This window comes from Pan paniscus, chromosome 19, assembly GCF_029289425.2.
Source record: "Pan paniscus chromosome 19, NHGRI_mPanPan1-v2.0_pri, whole genome shotgun sequence".
In the NCBI taxonomy this organism is placed as follows: Eukaryota; Metazoa; Chordata; class Mammalia; order Primates; family Hominidae; genus Pan; species Pan paniscus.
The window spans coordinates 76244590-76262866 of NC_073268.2; the positions used below are offsets into that span (position 1 = coordinate 76244590).

General features: G+C 42.5%; 1 protein-coding gene across 3 annotated transcripts in view; it reads left to right on the plus strand.

Moving 5' to 3' along the window:
- HEATR6 (HEAT repeat containing 6) overlaps positions 1 to 18021 on the plus strand; it is a 40799-nt gene extending 22778 nt beyond the window's left edge. For all 3 annotated transcript variants that reach the window (XM_003805920.6, XM_034942621.3, XM_063599293.1), the window contains exons 11-20: positions 47 to 146; positions 2164 to 2519; positions 3330 to 3452; positions 4085 to 4171; positions 8710 to 8844; positions 9989 to 10111; positions 11256 to 11380; positions 12244 to 12340; positions 13416 to 13620; positions 15511 to 18021. In XM_003805920.6, the coding sequence (XP_003805968.2) occupies positions 47 to 146; positions 2164 to 2519; positions 3330 to 3452; positions 4085 to 4171; positions 8710 to 8844; positions 9989 to 10111; positions 11256 to 11380; positions 12244 to 12340; positions 13416 to 13620; positions 15511 to 16082 (1923 nt within the window). In that variant the 3' untranslated portion in view covers positions 16083 to 18021. The remainder of the gene's footprint in view (positions 1 to 46; positions 147 to 2163; positions 2520 to 3329; positions 3453 to 4084; positions 4172 to 8709; positions 8845 to 9988; positions 10112 to 11255; positions 11381 to 12243; positions 12341 to 13415; positions 13621 to 15510) is intronic.
- The last annotated feature ends 256 nt before the right edge of the window (positions 18022 to 18277 follow it).

An 18277-nucleotide genomic window follows, 5' to 3' on the forward strand; every position in this document is an offset into this window, starting at 1 on the left:
GTGGTTTAATCAAGCCTTTTGATGAGCTACTTTTTGTGTTTTACAGTGCCTTGCAAATTTAGTATCAAATGCACCTTATGATCGTCTAAAACTCAGCCTGCTGACCAAAGTCTGGAACCAGATAAAGCCTTATATTCGCCACAAAGGTTTGTAGTGGCTTAAAACTGATGGCTTCTTTGTATCAGTCAGATGCAGACTATTAGTAAAAATATACAGATACAGATATATGTATATATTCAAAGCATTTTTACAACTCTTAAGAGATCTCTGCTTTTTCTTCTCAACTTTTCAGGGGTATAGGCTGTTGCAAGAATTGACACCTCAAGTCCCAGTGGAAGTGAGCTAGAGACTTAATTGTAAAGTTTGCCTGTTTAATGCTCAGGGCAGTGACCAGAGTATCCCTTTAGAATTAAGATTGAGCCAGGTGCAAGCAGCCCCCCTGAGGAGTATGATCGTTTATATCCCTTACACATAGGTAGAGGATGGATGGATGGTTAGATAGACAGACAGACGGACAGATAGATATTATCTACTTTTTGGAAAGAAAAACTGGAATACAAAATTAAACTTCTTTATTGTTATTTCCTATGAAGTTCAGATAAAACCCCAGAACTTCAAATCTTTACTAAGTGCAGTCTTATTATTTCCTCCTACACATAATGTATTTGTGCTATAAACACTTGCCTTTTGTAGATTTGCCTTTCTTTTGTTTGCAAGCTTTCAGATCAGACCACATTCTGATGAGTTCAGTTTTTCAGGCAGAATTGTAACAAGGAAGGAATAGTGGATGTTTTCTGTGACATAGTGGGAAGAGCATGGGACCTGAAGTCAATCCAAGGGTCTGGATCCCACTCCCATTTTTGCCATCTCATGTCCATGGCCCTCTCTGAACCCTAATTTCTTCCTAACAGCAAGAATTATAACTACATCATAAGATTTTTATGAGGCTCAAATGAGATAATGAGATGTAACTAAGTCCAGTTCACTACTTACACTAATATGTAAAAAAGGGACCCAGAAAGATAAGTCTTACCCTAAGGTTTCCCATCACATTCATGGCAGAAATAAGATGAAAACAACCCCTGCTCATTCCACTGTACCAACTTTTCATTATCTGCATCTTCAGCTGAGGAGAGTGCACCATGCCTCAAAGTTTCCTTTCAAGTATCTGACTTTATCCTCAAGTAACTTTTTTTCATTAAAATGTTCAAACCCTGAAATTCTTAGGTATGAGCCTAACAAAATATGTACAAGATCTATATGAAGAAAACTGTGAAACTCTGATCAAATAAAGAACTAAATGAATGGACAGAGATTCCATACTCCTGGATAGCAAGGCTCAATATTGTGAAGATGTTACTTCTTCCCAACTTGATCTATAGATTCAGTGCAGTCTCAATCAAAATTCCAGCAAGTTATTTTGCAGATATCAATGAACTGATTCTGAAATATATATGGATATGCAAAAGACCTGGAATAGCCAACACAATATTGATAGAGAAGAACAAAACTGAAGGACTGACATTCCCTGACCTCAAAATCTACTATAAAACTACAGTAATTAAGACAGTGTGATACTGGCCAAGGAAGAGACAAACAGATCAATGGAACAGAATAGAGAGCCCAGAAATAGACCCACATAAATATAGTCAACTGATCTACAACAAAGGAGCAGATACTTTTCAACAATTGGTGCTGGAACAGCTGGACATCACATGCAAAAAAAAAATGAGTCTAGACACAGACCTTTTAGCTTTTTAAAAATATTTCTTGTTAAAATCCGGGGTTCATTCAAGGTACATGCATTGCATTTAGTTATTATGTCACTGTAGTCTTTTTAAATCTAGAGTCCCCCCACCCATCTTTTTTATATCAAACTGACTTAGGAAAGAATCCAACCCAATTGTCTTATAGAATGTGAACTCTAAGCTCTGTCACCAAAGATAACAAAATAAATCACATTCTCAATTTGTCAGATTGTTTCTTTATGGTGTTAACTTACTCTCCTGTCCCATGTAGTTCCAAACTGGAAATGAGGTCTAGAAGTTTGATTAGATTCAGGTTACACAAGGAACTACTAATTTTTAATTGCCTGCTGGGATAACTACCATCTTTACAGTAGTTGTTGCCATGATGATAAGTTCTTACTGCTTCCTTTGACAGATGTTAATGTTCGTGTGTCAAGTCTCACACTCTTGGGAGCTATAGTGTCCACCCACGCACCTTTACCTGAAGTCCAGCTACTTCTGCAACAGCCATGTTCTTCTGGACTCGGTAATAGCAATTCAGCAACCCCTCACCTCAGCCCTCCTGATTGGTGGAAGAAAGCCCCTGCAGGACCCTCTCTGGAAGAAACGTCAGTTAGCTCACCTAAGGGGTCTTCAGAGCCCTGCTGGCTCATTCGACTCTGCATTTCCATTGTCGTACTGCCCAAGGAGGATTCCTGTTCAGGTAGCGATGCTGGCTCTGCAGCAGGAAGCACCTACGAACCATCCCCCATGCGACTGGAGGCCTTACAGGTAGGAGATTTCATTTCCTCATCTCTGAAATGGAAGTAACCATTCCTCCTTCAGAGTGACTGTGAGGAGCGAGCAGGTAAAACTAAGCCATATGTCAATTGTGTTCGTGGGAGTTGTATTTTAGGTATGGGTGGTGTATTGTTTTGTTGTTGTTTTGTTTTGGGGAAGTGTTCTTTGGTTGTAAAATAGCAGATTCATTCCTTTTTGTTCTTTGATTGCAAATTATTTTAGTCCCTTCAGGTATTATATGACAGGTGGATGTAATAGATTGTAGAATAATTCTGAGTGAAATTGTACAGTTAATTTTTGATTTTTGCAACTTAAATGTTTAATTCTCTATAAGCGTTTCCTTGGTCTTGTACCTGCTTAGAGTAACAAAATAATTGTTCCTTCAAAGGAAGAAAACAATCCTAGATAAAAGAGTTTACTTTTTCTATACAAATATGATCTGAGACTAGGCCTGGTCCTGGGGTCTGCTGCTAATTAACTGGGTAACATGAAACATGTCCTTTAATCTTGTCAGGCTTAGTTTCTTTAGCTGTAAAATTCAGTTAATACCTACTTTAAAGAATAGTTCCAAGACTTAAATGAGATTATGTTAATGAAAAGCAATCATATACTAAAGCACCATAAAACTATGATACAGTTTATTGATGTTAGTCACAAAATAAAGATTATGGTTCTTAATTTCATTCAACAGATTTCAGCCCCTGTTAAATGTAAGCGATTTCTGAAATATTGTAACACTTTTCTGGATATTGCAGCCTTGCACTCAGGTCTTAGAGGGTTAATTCCATGCTCTCTTTGCAGGTATTGACTCTTCTGGCAAGGGGCTACTTTTCAATGACTCAAGCCTACTTGATGGAGCTTGGAGAGGTGATTTGCAAGTGCATGGGGGAAGCAGATCCATCCATTCAGCTTCATGGAGCAAAGGTAATTTTCATCAAAACCACAATGCTTTTTCCTTCTCTTCACTTTATATCCTTCCTTTTCTTCACTTTATATCCTTCCTTTTCTTCACTTTATATTCTTCTGCCACATGTCCTTCAATTCTGAGATTTCTTAAAGAGATTTCAGGTAAGGAAGACATACATTCTTCTGTTTTTGGCTCTTACATATAAACCCCACGCATTGACTCAGTAACAAATTAAGATGATATAGCTGTTGATTTCAGTCCTTGAAAGAATGCCTCTGTTAACAGTGACTGAAAAAAGAAAGAAAATTAGTTGCAAATTATGTTTCCCCTTGATTTGAGGCGATCTCCAAACTCAAGTGAAGGTGTTACTAAAGTGAAGGTGTTACTAGAGTGAAGGTGTTACTCGAGAGAAGGTGTTACTCCAGTGAAGGTGTTACTAGAGTGAAGGTGTTACTCGAGAGAAGATGTTACTAGAGTGAAGGTGTTACTCGAGTGAAGGTGTTACTCGAGTGAAGGTGTTACTCGAGTGAAGGTGTTACTCGAGTGAAGGTGTTACTCGAGAGAAGGTGTTACTCGAGTGAAGGTGTTACTCAACTGAAGTCATTCATTAGTTCTGATGCTCCACTTCGGTAATTCTTTTTCTTGGCAGCTTCTGGAAGAACTGGGCACAGGCTTAATACAGCAGTATAAACCAGACTCCACTGCAGCACCTGATCAGAGAGCACCAGTCTTCTTGGTAAATAAATGTCAATTCATAGTTTTCTTTTATTAATGCTTCAGTTGCAGTTTTATTTTGAATCTCAGTGATAAATGGAGTAGATGATATGGTTTCTTCCAGTGTCAAAAATGATGTTTTATAATCCAGGAAAACATGAAACTAGTATAAATTGGTTTTATTTTACATTTCAGTTTATTTGCAGTTTAGTTTGTGGTAGGCTTATGTATAACATATAACCAGCAATAGTAAAACTAATATTTCTTTTGCATAAAACCTAGTTTTTTATGCAAAAGAGGTTTATCTGGCTCACAGTTCTGCAGGCTGTACAAAAAGCATGGTGCCAGCATCTACCTCTGAGGAAGCCTCAGGAAGCTTTAAATCCTGGTGGAAGGCAAAGGGGGAGCAGGCATGTCATATGGCAAGAGAGTAAGCAAGAGGGAGATGCCAGGCTCTTTTAAACAACCAGCTCTCGTATGAGCTCATAGAGTGAGAGTTCACTCATTACCACAAGGACAGCACCAAGCCATTCAAGAGGGATCCACCCCCATGACCCAAACACTTCCTATTAGGCCCACCTCCAGTGTTAGAGGTCACATTTCAGCATGAGGTTTGAGGAGGCACACATCCAAACCATATCATTCTGCCTCTGGCCACCACAAATCTCATGTTCCTCTCATTGTAAAATACAGTCACCTCTTCCCAATAGTTCCCCAAAGTCTTAACTCTTTATGGCATCACTCAAAAGTTCAAAGTCTCAGCTGTGACTCAAGGCAAGTTCCTTCCACCTATGAGCCTGTAAGATCAAAAACAAGTTACTGATTTTTAAGATACAATGGTGGTACAGGCATTGGGTAAACAGTCCCATTCCAACAGGGAGAAATCAGCCAAAAGAAAGGGGCAACAAGCCCCACACAAATCCAAAACCCAGCAGGACAGACATTAAACCTTAAAGCTCCAAAATAGTCCTTGACTCCATGTCCCGCATCCAGTGCACACTGGTGCAAGGGGTGGGCCTCCAAGGCTTCTGGCAGCCTTACCCTTCTGGCTTTGCTGGGTGTAGGCTGTGTCCCACTCCCAGAGTTCCACTAGGCAGTGCTCAGTGGAGACCGTGTGTAGGGGCTCCAACCTCACATCTCTCTTTGGCACTGCCCTAGTAGAGGCTCTCAGTGGGGGCTCTGTCCCTGTGGCAGGCTTCTGCATGGGCACCCAGGCTTAGGGAATCCTCTGAAATCTAGGTGGAAGCTCCCAAGCCTTCTTCGCATTTGCATTCTGTGCATCTGCAGGCTTAACACCACATGGAAACCGCTAAGGCTTACAGCTTGTACCCACTGAGCAGAAAACCGAGCAGTATCTGGGGCCCTTTGAGCCAAGGCTGGGGATGCTGGGAGCAGTGCCCCAAGGCTGTGCAGGGAAGTGGGGCCCTGGGCCTGGCCTCCAAAACCACTTTCCTCCTAGGCCTCTGGGTGTGTGATGGGAGGGGTTGCCTCAAAGATTTCTAGAATGCCCTCCAGGCTGTTTTCCCGTAGTCTTGGCTGTTAGCACCTGGCTCCCTTTTAGTCGTGCTAATCTGTCTAGCAAGTGGTTGCTCCGAGCTTGGATTCCTTCTCTAGTACAGGGCCAGGGTGCAAGTTTTCCACATTTTTATGCTCTGCTAACCTTTTAATGATAAGTTCCAACTTTAAGTCATTCCTTTACTCCTACATCCGACTATAGGTTGTGAGAAGCTGCCACATCACCTGTTAAATGATGCTTAGAATTTCTTTCACCAGATACCCTAAGTCATTACTCTTAAGTTCAACCTTATGCAAATCCCTAGGACATGGGCATAATGCAGCCAAGTTTGCTAAGGTGTAACAAAGGTGACCTTTCCTCCAGTTCTTCAAACTTTTTTATTTCTATCTGAGACCTCCTCAGCCTGGCTTTCACTCTCCATATTTCTATCAGCATTTCGGTCACAACCATTTAATCAGTCTCTAAGAAGTTCCAAACTTTCCTTTGTCTTCCTGTCTTCTGAGCCTTCCAAACTCTTTCAACCTCTGCACAGTACCAAGTTCCAAAGCTGCTTCCACATTTTTAGGTCTCTTTATAACAACACCCCATTCCTTGGTACCAATTTTCTGTATTAGTCTCTTTTCTGCTGCTGTAAAGAAATGCCTCAGACTGGACAATTTATTTTTCAAAGAGGTTCGTCTGGCTCACAGTTCTGCAGGCTATACGAGAAGCATGGTGCCAGCATCTACTTCTGGTGAGACCTCCAGAAGCTTCCAGTCATGGTGGAAGGCGAAGGGGAAGTAGGTGTGTCACATGGCGAGAGAGGAAGCAAGAGATGCCAGGCTCTTTTAAACAGTTAGCTCTTGTGTGAATAACAGAGTAAGAACTCACTTATTACCACAAGGATAGCACCAAGCCATTCGGTAGGGATCTGCCTGCATCACCCAAAAACCTTCCTCTAGGCCCACCTCCAACATTGGAGGTCACATGTCAACATGAGATTTGGAGGGGACACACATCCAAACCATATCAGCCACTTAATGGATATGTGGTTATAGGCATGGTTTCCTAGTTGTAAAAAAGGAATAATAAACCATAACCCTTCAGTCACAAGGCTGTTGAAAAATCGAATGACATGTAAAGATGCTAACACATAGGAGGTAATTCCGTTACCCATGTCCCCCCCCGCCCCCCACCAGCCCCGCCACAATTCTATTCAATTCCTGTGATTTCAGGTTGTTTCTGCTACCCCTACACTGTGCCAGTTCCAAAGATGGATGAAGGGCATGTGACCACACCAAAAAAGGCTTCTACTTAGTGCTAAAAGCAAAATTAGCTCAGTGTTGGTGCTCTTTGCTCCCTCTGCCCTTTGCATTTTGCCTATTCTTTTCCCTTCACAATTTCTGTCATCCTTGCAGTGAATTAAAGATTCTAACCCTAGTCCCTGCCTTAGAATGCCACTAAAGCTTTCATATAACATGCGCAGGGAAGTGAGTTGAGCTTTGTTATCAGACAGAACTAGGTTTGAATTCAAACTTCTCCCTTTGCTAGATAGATGACTTTGGGCAAGCCTCTTAACTGTTCACACTCAGGTAGTGTTCATCTGTGAAAAAAAAAAGACATGTTTTCTACATTGCTTGTCTATTAATGAATAACAAATTAAGCATTTAGCAGCTTAAAGCAATGTACATTTATTTTCTCACAGTTTCTGTGGGTCAGGAATTAGGAGTGGCTTGGCTGAGTAATTCTGGCTTAGTTCTCACATGAGGTTGGGATCAAGATGCCCCCAGGGTTGCAGTCAACTGACGGGTTGCAAGACTTGATGGGGTTGGAGGATCCTCTTCCAGGGTGGCTCACCCATAGACCTAGCAAATTAGTGTTGGCTGCTGGCAGAAGGCCTCAACTCATTTCCTCCCCATGAGGACATCTCCAGAGGGCTGCTTGAGTATCCTCTTGACATGGCAGCCAGCTTCCTTCACAGCAAGTGATCCAGGGGAAAGAAAGCAAGACAGAGCTGTGGTGCTTTTTATGACCTAGCTTTGGAGGTTTAGTGCTGTCATTTCCACAACAATCCTATTGGTTACACAGGTCAGCCTGTTCAGTATGGGAGGGGACTACACAAGGGTGTAAATATTAGTAGGTGACTGTAATTGTGTGCCATCCTGGAGACTGGCAACCACTTTTTGTCCACATTCTTCTGGAGTGGGGCAGGGAGGACCCAGACTGGGTTTCCAGGAGCTGAAGTAGGAGAAAGACAGAACTGGTGCATGACATACACAGCAAAACCCAGGACTAGGTCCATGGAACAGAAATAAAACATACCAAAACCACAGAGATTCACAAATGAACATGAAATCACAGGATATGTATAAAGCATGGAAAAGAAACTGTTGACATGGCTACTTTAGAGGCTGTGAAGTGAGGTAGTTCTTCAAAGTGCTGAAAACAGAACCGACTGCCCAATTTAAGAGTGTCCACTGTATACCAGGCCCTGCACTAGAAACCTTACACAGCATATTACATTTTGTTATCACACAGACTCTGCAAAGTAGTTGAAAAAGCCCTAGCCGACTGTCAACTGATCTGGATTCTAGTTCACCCCTGCTGCAGATTAGTAAGTTGTATTGTCTCTTTGTGCCTCAGTTTCCTTGTGTGAAAAAGTAGGAATAATGCTACAGACCCCATTTATTTGTGCCAAGGAATAAAATAAGTTGATGCTTGTAAAATACTTAGAGCAATGCCTGGCATGGCATGAGCTCTCTGAAGAACATTAGCTGCCGCTGCTGTTGCTGTTACTGTCATCATCATCTTCAGCCTCCTCTTGATTATTATCACTGTTGCTGCGTAACTTTATCAGACCGCAGTCTCCTAATCAACAGGAGTTGAACGGGAGGCTTAAACCAAAGTCCTTACATCACTGTGGAAGAAGAACCAATGAAAACACTTACAGAAAGCTGCTACTTTAAGGGAAAATGTTTCACTAAGGCCATTTCTGGTAGGCTTAGCTCCAAGTTGGTTCCCCTGTTATGTCTTGGGCTGCAGCTTTTACTTTGCCTCCATTCCAGGTGGTGATGTTCTGGACTATGATGCTGAATGGTCCTTTACCCAGAGCCCTGCAGAATTCAGAACACCCAACTCTCCAGGCGAGCGCCTGTGATGCCCTGTCTTCCATCTTGCCAGAGGCCTTCAGCAATCTGCCGGTAATGTGAGGGTGTTTTCTCACCCTTAAATCATGGCTGGAGCACCAGAGCTAGAATTTGATGCTTTTGCATTTTGAACCAGTATTCAGCATCATCTCTGATGAAAAGGCGCTAGTTCTACTTGAGTTGGGGATGAGGGCACTGGGGAACAGCAAATAGGAAAACTTGAAGCCTTAATATATCAGGAAAGCTGTATCCCCCTGTGCATTAGAGTGTAGGTGGTAGAGGCAAGGGTAGAAGAAGCTTGGAAGGCAGAGAGATTTCAGGAAGATTTCATATCCAAAGTTTAAAAGGCCTGAGTTAAAGCCCAGCTCTTCGACTTGCTAGCACTTTGACTCATAACCTCTCTAAGACTTGATATTATCATCAATAAGATGGTAGTCATGTGAAAAATAACAAGTATGTGAAAATACTTAGATTTGTTGTCCAACACATATGGTATTTGTCTTAGTCTGTTTGAGCTGTTATAATAAAATACCATAAATTGGGTGTCTTCTAAACAACAGAAATGTATTTCTCATAGTTCTGGAGGCTGGAATTAAGATCAAGTCACTGACAGACACAGATTTGGTGCCTTGGGAGGGTTCGCTTTCTGGCTCACAGATGGCACCATGTGAGCTGTGTCCTCAGGTGGTGGAAGGGGCAGGCAGCTTTCTGGGGCCTCAATCATAAGGGCACTAATCTCTTTCATGAGGGCTCTGTTCCCATGACCTAATCTCCTTCCCAAAGCCCCACCTCCTGATACCATCACCCTGGGAGTGAAGATTTCAACATAGGAATTTTGGGGGAGCATAAGCATTCAGAATACTGCTATTGAGAATAGCAGTATTCAGACTGCTTTTTTTCTTTAGTCCTCAGTGACATTTGCCTCCATTCTTATTTACATAAATGAGCTTCTATAAAGAAGGCAACTTTAATAAAGGTTAAATGTGATGAGATGCTGTGTGTGTCTTGCACAAAGTGGGTGCTCAGATAATTATGGAATCTGAATTGAACCTGCTTTTTACCAGGGTAGCCTCAAGGTCGCAATGGTGTTCAACTCCTGATTATGGTCTCAGACACAGATATTTCACATCTTTTATGGAAGCCTTTGGCTCGTAGTTATTTCATTCTCATTTTTCCCTTGTCAACCTTCTCATTGCAGAATGACAGGCAGATGCTGTGCATCACAGTGCTGCTCGGGCTGAATGACAGCAAGAATCGCTTAGTGAAAGCTGCAACTTCGCGGGCCCTGGGAGTCTATGTGCTTTTTCCCTGTCTCAGACAGGTCAGAGTGAGCCTATTTAGCTCTTCTGTGCCCCTTTTGTAGTCCATGACACCCCTATTTTGTGGATATAGAGCTCCTGCATTGGATGGTAAAGGAAACTAAATTGCTTTGTAATCTGATATCTGTAATTGCTACTAAAATATGGTCATGGGCCAGGCATGGTGGCTCATGCCTGTAATCCCAGCACTTTGGGAGGCCAAGGCGGGTAGATTGCTTGAGCTCAGGAGTTTGAGACCAGCCTGGGCAACTTGGCAAAACCCTGTCTCTACAAAAAATTTTAAAAATTAGCCAGGCATGGTGGTATGCACCTGTAGTCCCAGCTACTTGGGAGGCTGAGATGGGAGGCTCACTTGAGCCTGGGATGTGAAGGTTGTAATGAGCAGAGATCACACCACTGCACTCCAGCCTGGGTGGCAGAGCCAGACACACACACACACACACACACACTCTCTGTCTCTCTCTCTCTCTACATATATATATGTAGTGTTATACATAAATATATGTATAACTACAGGCATTACCATATATATAAATGAACTAAGGCATTACCATATATATATGGTATTTATTTATTTTTAATTTTTAATTACTTAGCACACAGCCTGGGACCTTAGGCACCCAATAAATGCTTAAATTAATGATCTAATAAAAATGAAATGGGTCATTACCAGGTGGTAGTCATCATTTAGAAAGCTGACATAGTTTTTACTAAGAAGGAAATAATGTCCTCTTTCACTCTTACTTGTGACATTTATCTCACTGAGTGATGTGTAGTACATAGGATGTGTTTTGGAAATGCATTTCTTTTTCAGAACATTATTTCCCGAGACGGAAATCAATCAAGCACAGAATTCACAGATAACTGTCCCAGGCCAGCTTATATATTCGATGTTCATAAGAGCAAAATCCATAGGCTCCTCGGGTGTCCATGGCACATACCAAAATCATGGGAGCTTCCCCTGGGATTTTTTTGAGTGTCCAAATTGTAAAATATAAGAACAGTAAATTGATTGAGTAGATGAATTTTTATTTCTAAGTAGAAATGTGCATGAAGGCTTCTAGCTTTATCTGAAAATAAGTGAGAATTTCAAAGGTAGCAGCACGACCTGCTAAAGTAACTGCAGTGTTTTGTTTTGTGTTACAGGATGTCATATTTGTTGCAGACGCAGCAAATGCAATATTGATGTCACTTGAAGACAAGTCTCTGAATGTTCGAGCCAAAGCAGCCTGGTCCCTGGGCAACCTGACAGACACTCTGATTGTCAACATGTAGGTGACTGAGCTTGCTTTCCCCAGCTGACTTCTGAGATTGAGGGCCCAAGAGAATGTCCTCGATCTCTACCATGAAAGAATCAGCAGTAGTTCCCGCATATTATGCAGTCAGTCTTCCTGCTTTTTTTGTTTGATATTCCTTCAGAAAATAAAATTAATAAGCTGTTCTTAATATATATTAGGAATGCATTAAGATATATATGTATTAAAAATACTGTATGCCGATATAAGTAATATGTCCACATTATAGAAAACATAAAAGCAAAACCTTAGTAATGGTTACTTTACTTTTAAAATGCATTTTAAAAAATTTCTTATAGTAGTATATTCACAGGCTAAAAAAAATCCAGATAGTACAAAGCAGCTTTCAGTGTGAAGCCTTTCTCCTACCCTGACACCTTAGTTCCCCTCCCCAGAGGTAGCTGGTTATTCATGTGCACGTGTCCTGCTTTTTGTCACTTCAGCATATAAGCAACATGTAAAATGTGTAAGCATTCTATTATTGACTTGTTAGAAATCCTTATTTATGATTACATAATTATCACTGTGTGATGATTATTTAACCATTTTTCTATTACTGAACATTTGTTTTAGGCTTTAGGCTTGTAGGCTTTTATATTCAGGGAATATTTTTGTGCATGAAATCTGCATTTTGAGATTTTTTTTTTTTTGGAGACATTCCTATGTGGGGAACTATTGGGTCAAAAGATATATAATGTAAGTTTCTTGATATAATCTAAGCAGATTTGTTAAACTGTTTTCCTAAACTTTTATGCTTATACTGATTGAATATATTTCTATATGTATATATTTAAGTGTATTTACCTTTTAACATGTGTTGTCTGCTTTGGGTGGAACAGGGAAACACCAGACCCAAGTTTCCAGGAAGAGTTCTCTGGTCTCCTGCTCTTGAAAATGTTACGATCAGCTATAGAAGCATCCAAGGATAAAGACAAGGTAGACTCACAACAAAACCCAGTATCTCCCAAACAGATAGTTAATGTATTGTAGCTGCAGTGTGGTAGTTTAGTGTGGCTTGATGTTCCTCAGACTGTCCCACCAAATGTACTCCTGTTCAAAAGAGACTGAGGGTGTGCTCAGGGTATAAATGGCCCATTCCACACGTGTATGGTTTCTTTACTGTCTCCTGCCTCCTGAAAAATATCAGTGCCCATTGTAATACTACATGACATATTCAGATTCCTTTTCAAATTAACTTTTTTTTATTTCCCCCCCCCAAAAAAATTGACAAGTCAGAAAGATGAGTAGCTCTTGGCTTTGAATATTACCTGTTAAACTAATAAGTTTAAAAAGCACAGGTCTGGGCTTTAGGTCAGACATACATGGATTCAAGCCCTGGCTTGCCCTTTAGTAACTGGGTAAGTTTGGTATATTACATAACTTCTCGGAAGGTCAGCTCCTCACATGAAACATGGAAGTTATATACCTCACTGGATATGAAGATGCCTTATGTTAAAGCACCTAGCACGGTACCTGACCCATACCATGTGCTCACTTTAATACTACTTCTGAAAATCTGGTAATCACCCAGGAAGCCCTACCTCAGAGTAATTCAATCAGAAATTCTGAGGTTAGGGCCTCCGAATCAGTTTTAAAACAAAAGGAGAAACCTCCCCAAATGATTCTGATGGGCTGCAGAGGTTGAGACTCTAGTCTAGTAGAAAAGTATTGGACTGGAATTATGGAACCTAGCTTCTCCTCATCGTCTTGCTATCAATCAGCCTTGTCCTGTTGTTCCTGGTCCTTATACTCCATCTCAGTAAAACAAGGAAGATGGACCTCTCTGAGGTCCTGTCTAGCACTAAATAAAATAAATAAATAAATAATCAGAGAGTTCTGTAGAACCTCACATTTCTGATGGCTCAGGATGTTAACCAGAGCAGACCTTGTGAGTTCCAAGGACTTGTTTTAAGAAGTTGAAGACCTCCTGGGTTTTTTTAAAGCTGAAATTAGACTTTTGGAAACATCTCTTTGGCCAAACAGATTTCTAAAGCATTTACATTTTTTCTAGGTAAAAAGCAATGCAGTCCGGGCCCTTGGAAATTTGCTTCATTTTCTGCAACCCTCTCATATAGAAAAACCCACATTTGCAGAAATCATTGAGGAGTCTATCCAGGCCCTAATTTCTACTGTTCTAACAGAAGCTGCCATGAAAGTCCGATGGAATGCTTGTTATGCAATGGGAAATGTATTTAAAAATCCTGCCCTTCCTTTAGGTAAGAAAGTTTCCCTTCACTCCCTGGTGGAAAGCCTCTTGGGACACACACCAATCTACATTGTTGTTAAAGATGTTTGTCACATGTTATTTGTCATAGTATTAGGAAAAAATGGAGACATACTGAAGACAAGTTTAGGGGAACATTGAAATACATCATTACCTATACAATGGGATATATAATGGGATATTTTGTTGCCATTTAAAATTACTTACAAGAATTTGATAATCTGGAAAAATACTTCTGATGTTAAACAAATGAAAGCAGGTATTAAATAATTTCTACAGAATGATCTCAATAGATGGGTAGAAAAAAGACTGAAAGGAAATTGGACTAATTATTAACAGTGATTGCCTCTGGATGGGTAGGATTTTTTCTGTTTTCATTTTCTCAGTTGTCTACAATAAGCATATATTACTTTAATGGTCAAGAAAACAGGAAGGAAAAAAACTGGAATGAGAGGGGATATAAACTGGAAATCCCCTATGAGCTGTGTACAGAAGTGGATGCCATTAATAAATGTAAGGAGGGCATCTGTCTCTAAGTAGTGGCATGCCATGCACCTTGATATGTCATTCAGGACCAGTAGCTGCTTAGGTGTATGGATCGGAGCCTCCAAACCTCGCTCACTTTGAATGCCAGCGTTCGCTTTATTGCGTCTCTCTCTCTCAGATCTGAGACCTAAGGATGTGTTCCTGGAGAGGAGAGCACGCATCAAGTGAGGGGAGTCTGGCTCTGCTCCCCTTTATTGCCCAGAGCGTCTAGGCAGACCAGTCAGCTGGGAGTATGTAAGGTAGCCTCCCGGCTTCTTCCATTGAGGAAGTCACCTAAGGGTGACCTTTTGGGTTGGAGCCCATTGAGGTGGATATCCGCCTTCTGGAGAGCCAAGAAGTCCTTGAAACCAGGGCACCTCAGTGGTGGTTGGCTCCTACCTGCCTTCCTGTATGGCCCTTGCCCTCAGCCTACTAGAGAGAGAAGTTTACCTGCATGACTTGGAGGGAAAGGGAAGCTCCAAAGAGGCAGGAAGTTTGAGAACTAGAAAGCATCCAATAGCAGAGCTATCAAGAGCCACATAAGAAAAGGGAGCTAGAAACTGATAAAGGACTCTGACGGGTCGGATTGTGAGTGTCTCGTAGCTCTAGCAGTGGCCCATTGTCAATGGCGCTGGCATCCATCAAATGGAAAGGGTCTGCTTGCCGGTCTTCGGAGGCAACAGAGAAGCTAGGAAGGGCTGGGAGAGTTAAGAGAAGCTGCATTCTACTCTGTCACCCATCTTGAGTAAGGACACCCCAAAGTGGAGTGGGTAGCAGTAGCTCTGGTAAGGGGGAAAGCAGGCTGATTTCCTAGGGCCTACAGGTGTGGAGAAAAGATAGCAATCTGGGCATCTTATTCTTGAAATTGTAAGTCTTCTTTTTCTTTGCAATAAAATGCATGACTTGCTATGGCCAGAGCAGTGTCTGGATGCTGTTGCAGGTGAGCATGCAGTGTGTGGCTTGCACACAGCTGAGAAGTGCCCAGCGGAGAGGATAGGTGGGGTTGCAGTTCAGTCCACGCTCTGCCCACAAAGCCATACCCCCACAGGACAGAATCCTCCCAGAGAAGAAGCCTTTTTCTGAGTCACCAAAGGCTTTATATTGGGTAGCAGAGGCTCTAAGCGTGCGGCAGGCTGAGGTAGGGAAAGAGGGAGGTTTGGGGATTGGTACCTGGCCACTTACCTAGGATCCTACAGTCAGTCACCACCCTTGTCTTACAGGATGATTGTGAGAATGAAGTGAACACATAAAATGAGTGTCTTGAGCACTAGTGTTTAAGCTTCCTTCCACCCCTCTCCCTCTCACCCCACCTAGTTCTAAGCCTGCATTTGTTTTAGTGACTATGGATTCTTTCTAGGGATAGCCCCATGGACCTCCCAGGCCTACAATGCCCTGACATCGGTCGTGACATCATGCAAGAACTTCAAAGTGCGCATCAGATCTGCAGCTGCCCTTTCCGTCCCGGGGAAGAGAGAGCAGTACGGGTCTGTTGACCAGTATGCTCGGATCTGGAACGCATTGGTCACCGCCTTACAGAAGAGTGAAGACACCACAGACTTTTTGGAATTCAAGTACTGTGTCAGCCTACGGACCCAAATCTGCCAGGCACTGATTCACCTCTTGAGCTTGGCCAGTGCCTCGGACCTCCCTTGTATGAAAGAAACCCTTGAACTGAGTGGGATTATGGTCCAGTCCTATATTCTACAGTTTTTAAAATCAGGAGCAGAGGGAGATGACACTGGAGCACCCCACAGCCCACAGGAAAGAGACCAGATGGTCAGAATGGCCCTTAAGCACGTGGGCAGCATCCAGGCACCGACTGGAGACACAGCCAGAAGGGCCATCATGGGCTTTTTAGAAGAGATCCTGGCCGTTTGTTTTGACTCATCTGGATCACAAGGGGCACTCCCAGGGTTAACAAATCAGTGAAGATCCCACCATACTTTCTAGATGTCGAAGGTGGCAGTAGGAAGACCTGAGCTTGAGCATAAGATCTGTGGGATTTCATCTTAGGGGCAGAAACAATCCGTTCACTATTTATTTAGAATGACTTAGCAGCCATTTAAATTTTCACAGAGGGCTCAACCACCTTTGGAGTGACTCCATAGCACTGGCCATGGTCAGGGTTGTTGGAACATCTGACCTGTGCATCCAGATGCTGAGGAGTCGGGTTGTAATACAGGCCAAGCAGACGGGCTTTGAGGGCATTTAGTCTCAGAAAAAAAAATGTAGAAGGATTTCGGAATTAGAATCTTGTATATTGTATCTGTAGTTTTGTAATAAACTAACGAAAAATAGTGTGTCCACAATCTCCTGTTGTTACCAAGTTGTATTTCTAGCAAGCTGCAAGCAGAGCTGCAGTTCAGCCAGTTTATCCTGGCCCAGCTGCACAGGACGCGAGGATGCTGACGGTTCCTCACAGCCACACAGGACGCGAGGATGCTGACAGTGCCTCACAGCCACACAGGACGCGAGGATGCTGACAGTGCCTCACAGCCACACAGGACGCGAGGATGCTGACAGTGCCTCACAGCCACACAGGACGCGAGGATGCTGACGGTTCCTCACAGCCACACAGGACGCAAGGATGCTGACGGTTCCTCACAGCCACACAGGACGCGAGGATGCTGACGGTTCCTCACAGCCACACAGGACGCGAGGATGCTGACAGTGCCTCACAGCCACACAGGACGCAAGGATGCTGACAGTGCCTCACAGCCACACAGGACGCAAGGATGCTGACGGTTCCTCACAGCCACACAGGACGCGAGGATGCTGACAGTGCCTCACAGCCACACAGGACGCGAGGATGCTGACAGTGCCTCACAGCCACACAGGACGCGAGGATGCTGACAGTGCCTCACAGCCACACAGGACACGAGGATGCTGACGGTTCCTCACAGCTGATGAGCTGCTGCTCCGAGCTTCTGGAGTGCCTGTGTTCCCCCGACCACCTTCCCTGCCGCACCTCCCCACAATCCAGTAACCAGAGTTAACTCCCAGCAAGCAGGGCCTTCTAACCTGGGCTACAACATTGACTTCTACCTACATTTCCTGATGCCCTTTAGGAGAATGTGATCCCCACACACTAAATATATGGTTGTTTTGCCACCTTTTAATTTGTGCCTTTAAGAAAAGATCATTTGGTTAGTTGGTTACAAAGAGGGGTTTCCAATTATATTTTGATAATGCCCCACAAGTTATGAAGGTAACTTCTACTGAATATGTATATTTAAATTTTGCATTTTTCTACTGAGCACCAACGATTTATTGGAATTGATTTCAATTAGGAATTTAGGGATATATAAGAACCAATTACAGTTGTCCATACTTATCTTTGATGTGGGACAATTAAGTTACAAAAAATGGGTGTTGGTGATATTTTATCATGGTTATTTAGCTTAAAATACACGTGTAAAGGCACGTGTCTTCCATTTTTCTCCTTTGCCTTTTAGCTGCTGTTTTCCTGCCTCTGACACGTTGGCTGCTCAGAAACTGCTCTCTGGGCAGTGATTGGGGAACAGGGTATTCAAGTTCACTAAAGGCTCAATTTTCCATTGATAGAATATCAGTGTCCACAGAATTAAGACTGCAAGCACAGCAAAGACACCCATATTGAATCTTCCCTTAAATTGCTTTTATTTGGAGACAATTCTGAACATGAAGTGTTATAGAGGGCCCAGGAAACTAAGTTGAGCCCACCTGACCCCGTGATGAATCTTGGAACTTCCGTCTCTTGAATACATTCTTAGTAGTAGCTTCTTGGCATTTTCAAAAAAGGGAAAAAAAATATGGCATAGACAGCTTATTACTGTGATTCTTTGAGTTTTCTCGGGTGAGTTTTTTGATAAAATATTTGTGAAGTGGCCTCATGGTTTCATTTGATGATTCACTCTTATCCTTTCCTTATCTTGAATAAAATCCCATTCATTTTCTTTTTAAAACTTCAGCTTCTGTAAAGGTTTCCAGATCCTGATGTGGATGTTAATGTTCATGTGCAGGAAAACAATGAAGGCATAGCACCTCTAGAAACTTCAGAAGGCAGTGGTACCTGCTGTGTCCCAACAGTACGCTGATTCTCTTCTCTGCAGCATTGTGGGTGTACATACACTAGAGGACAGAAG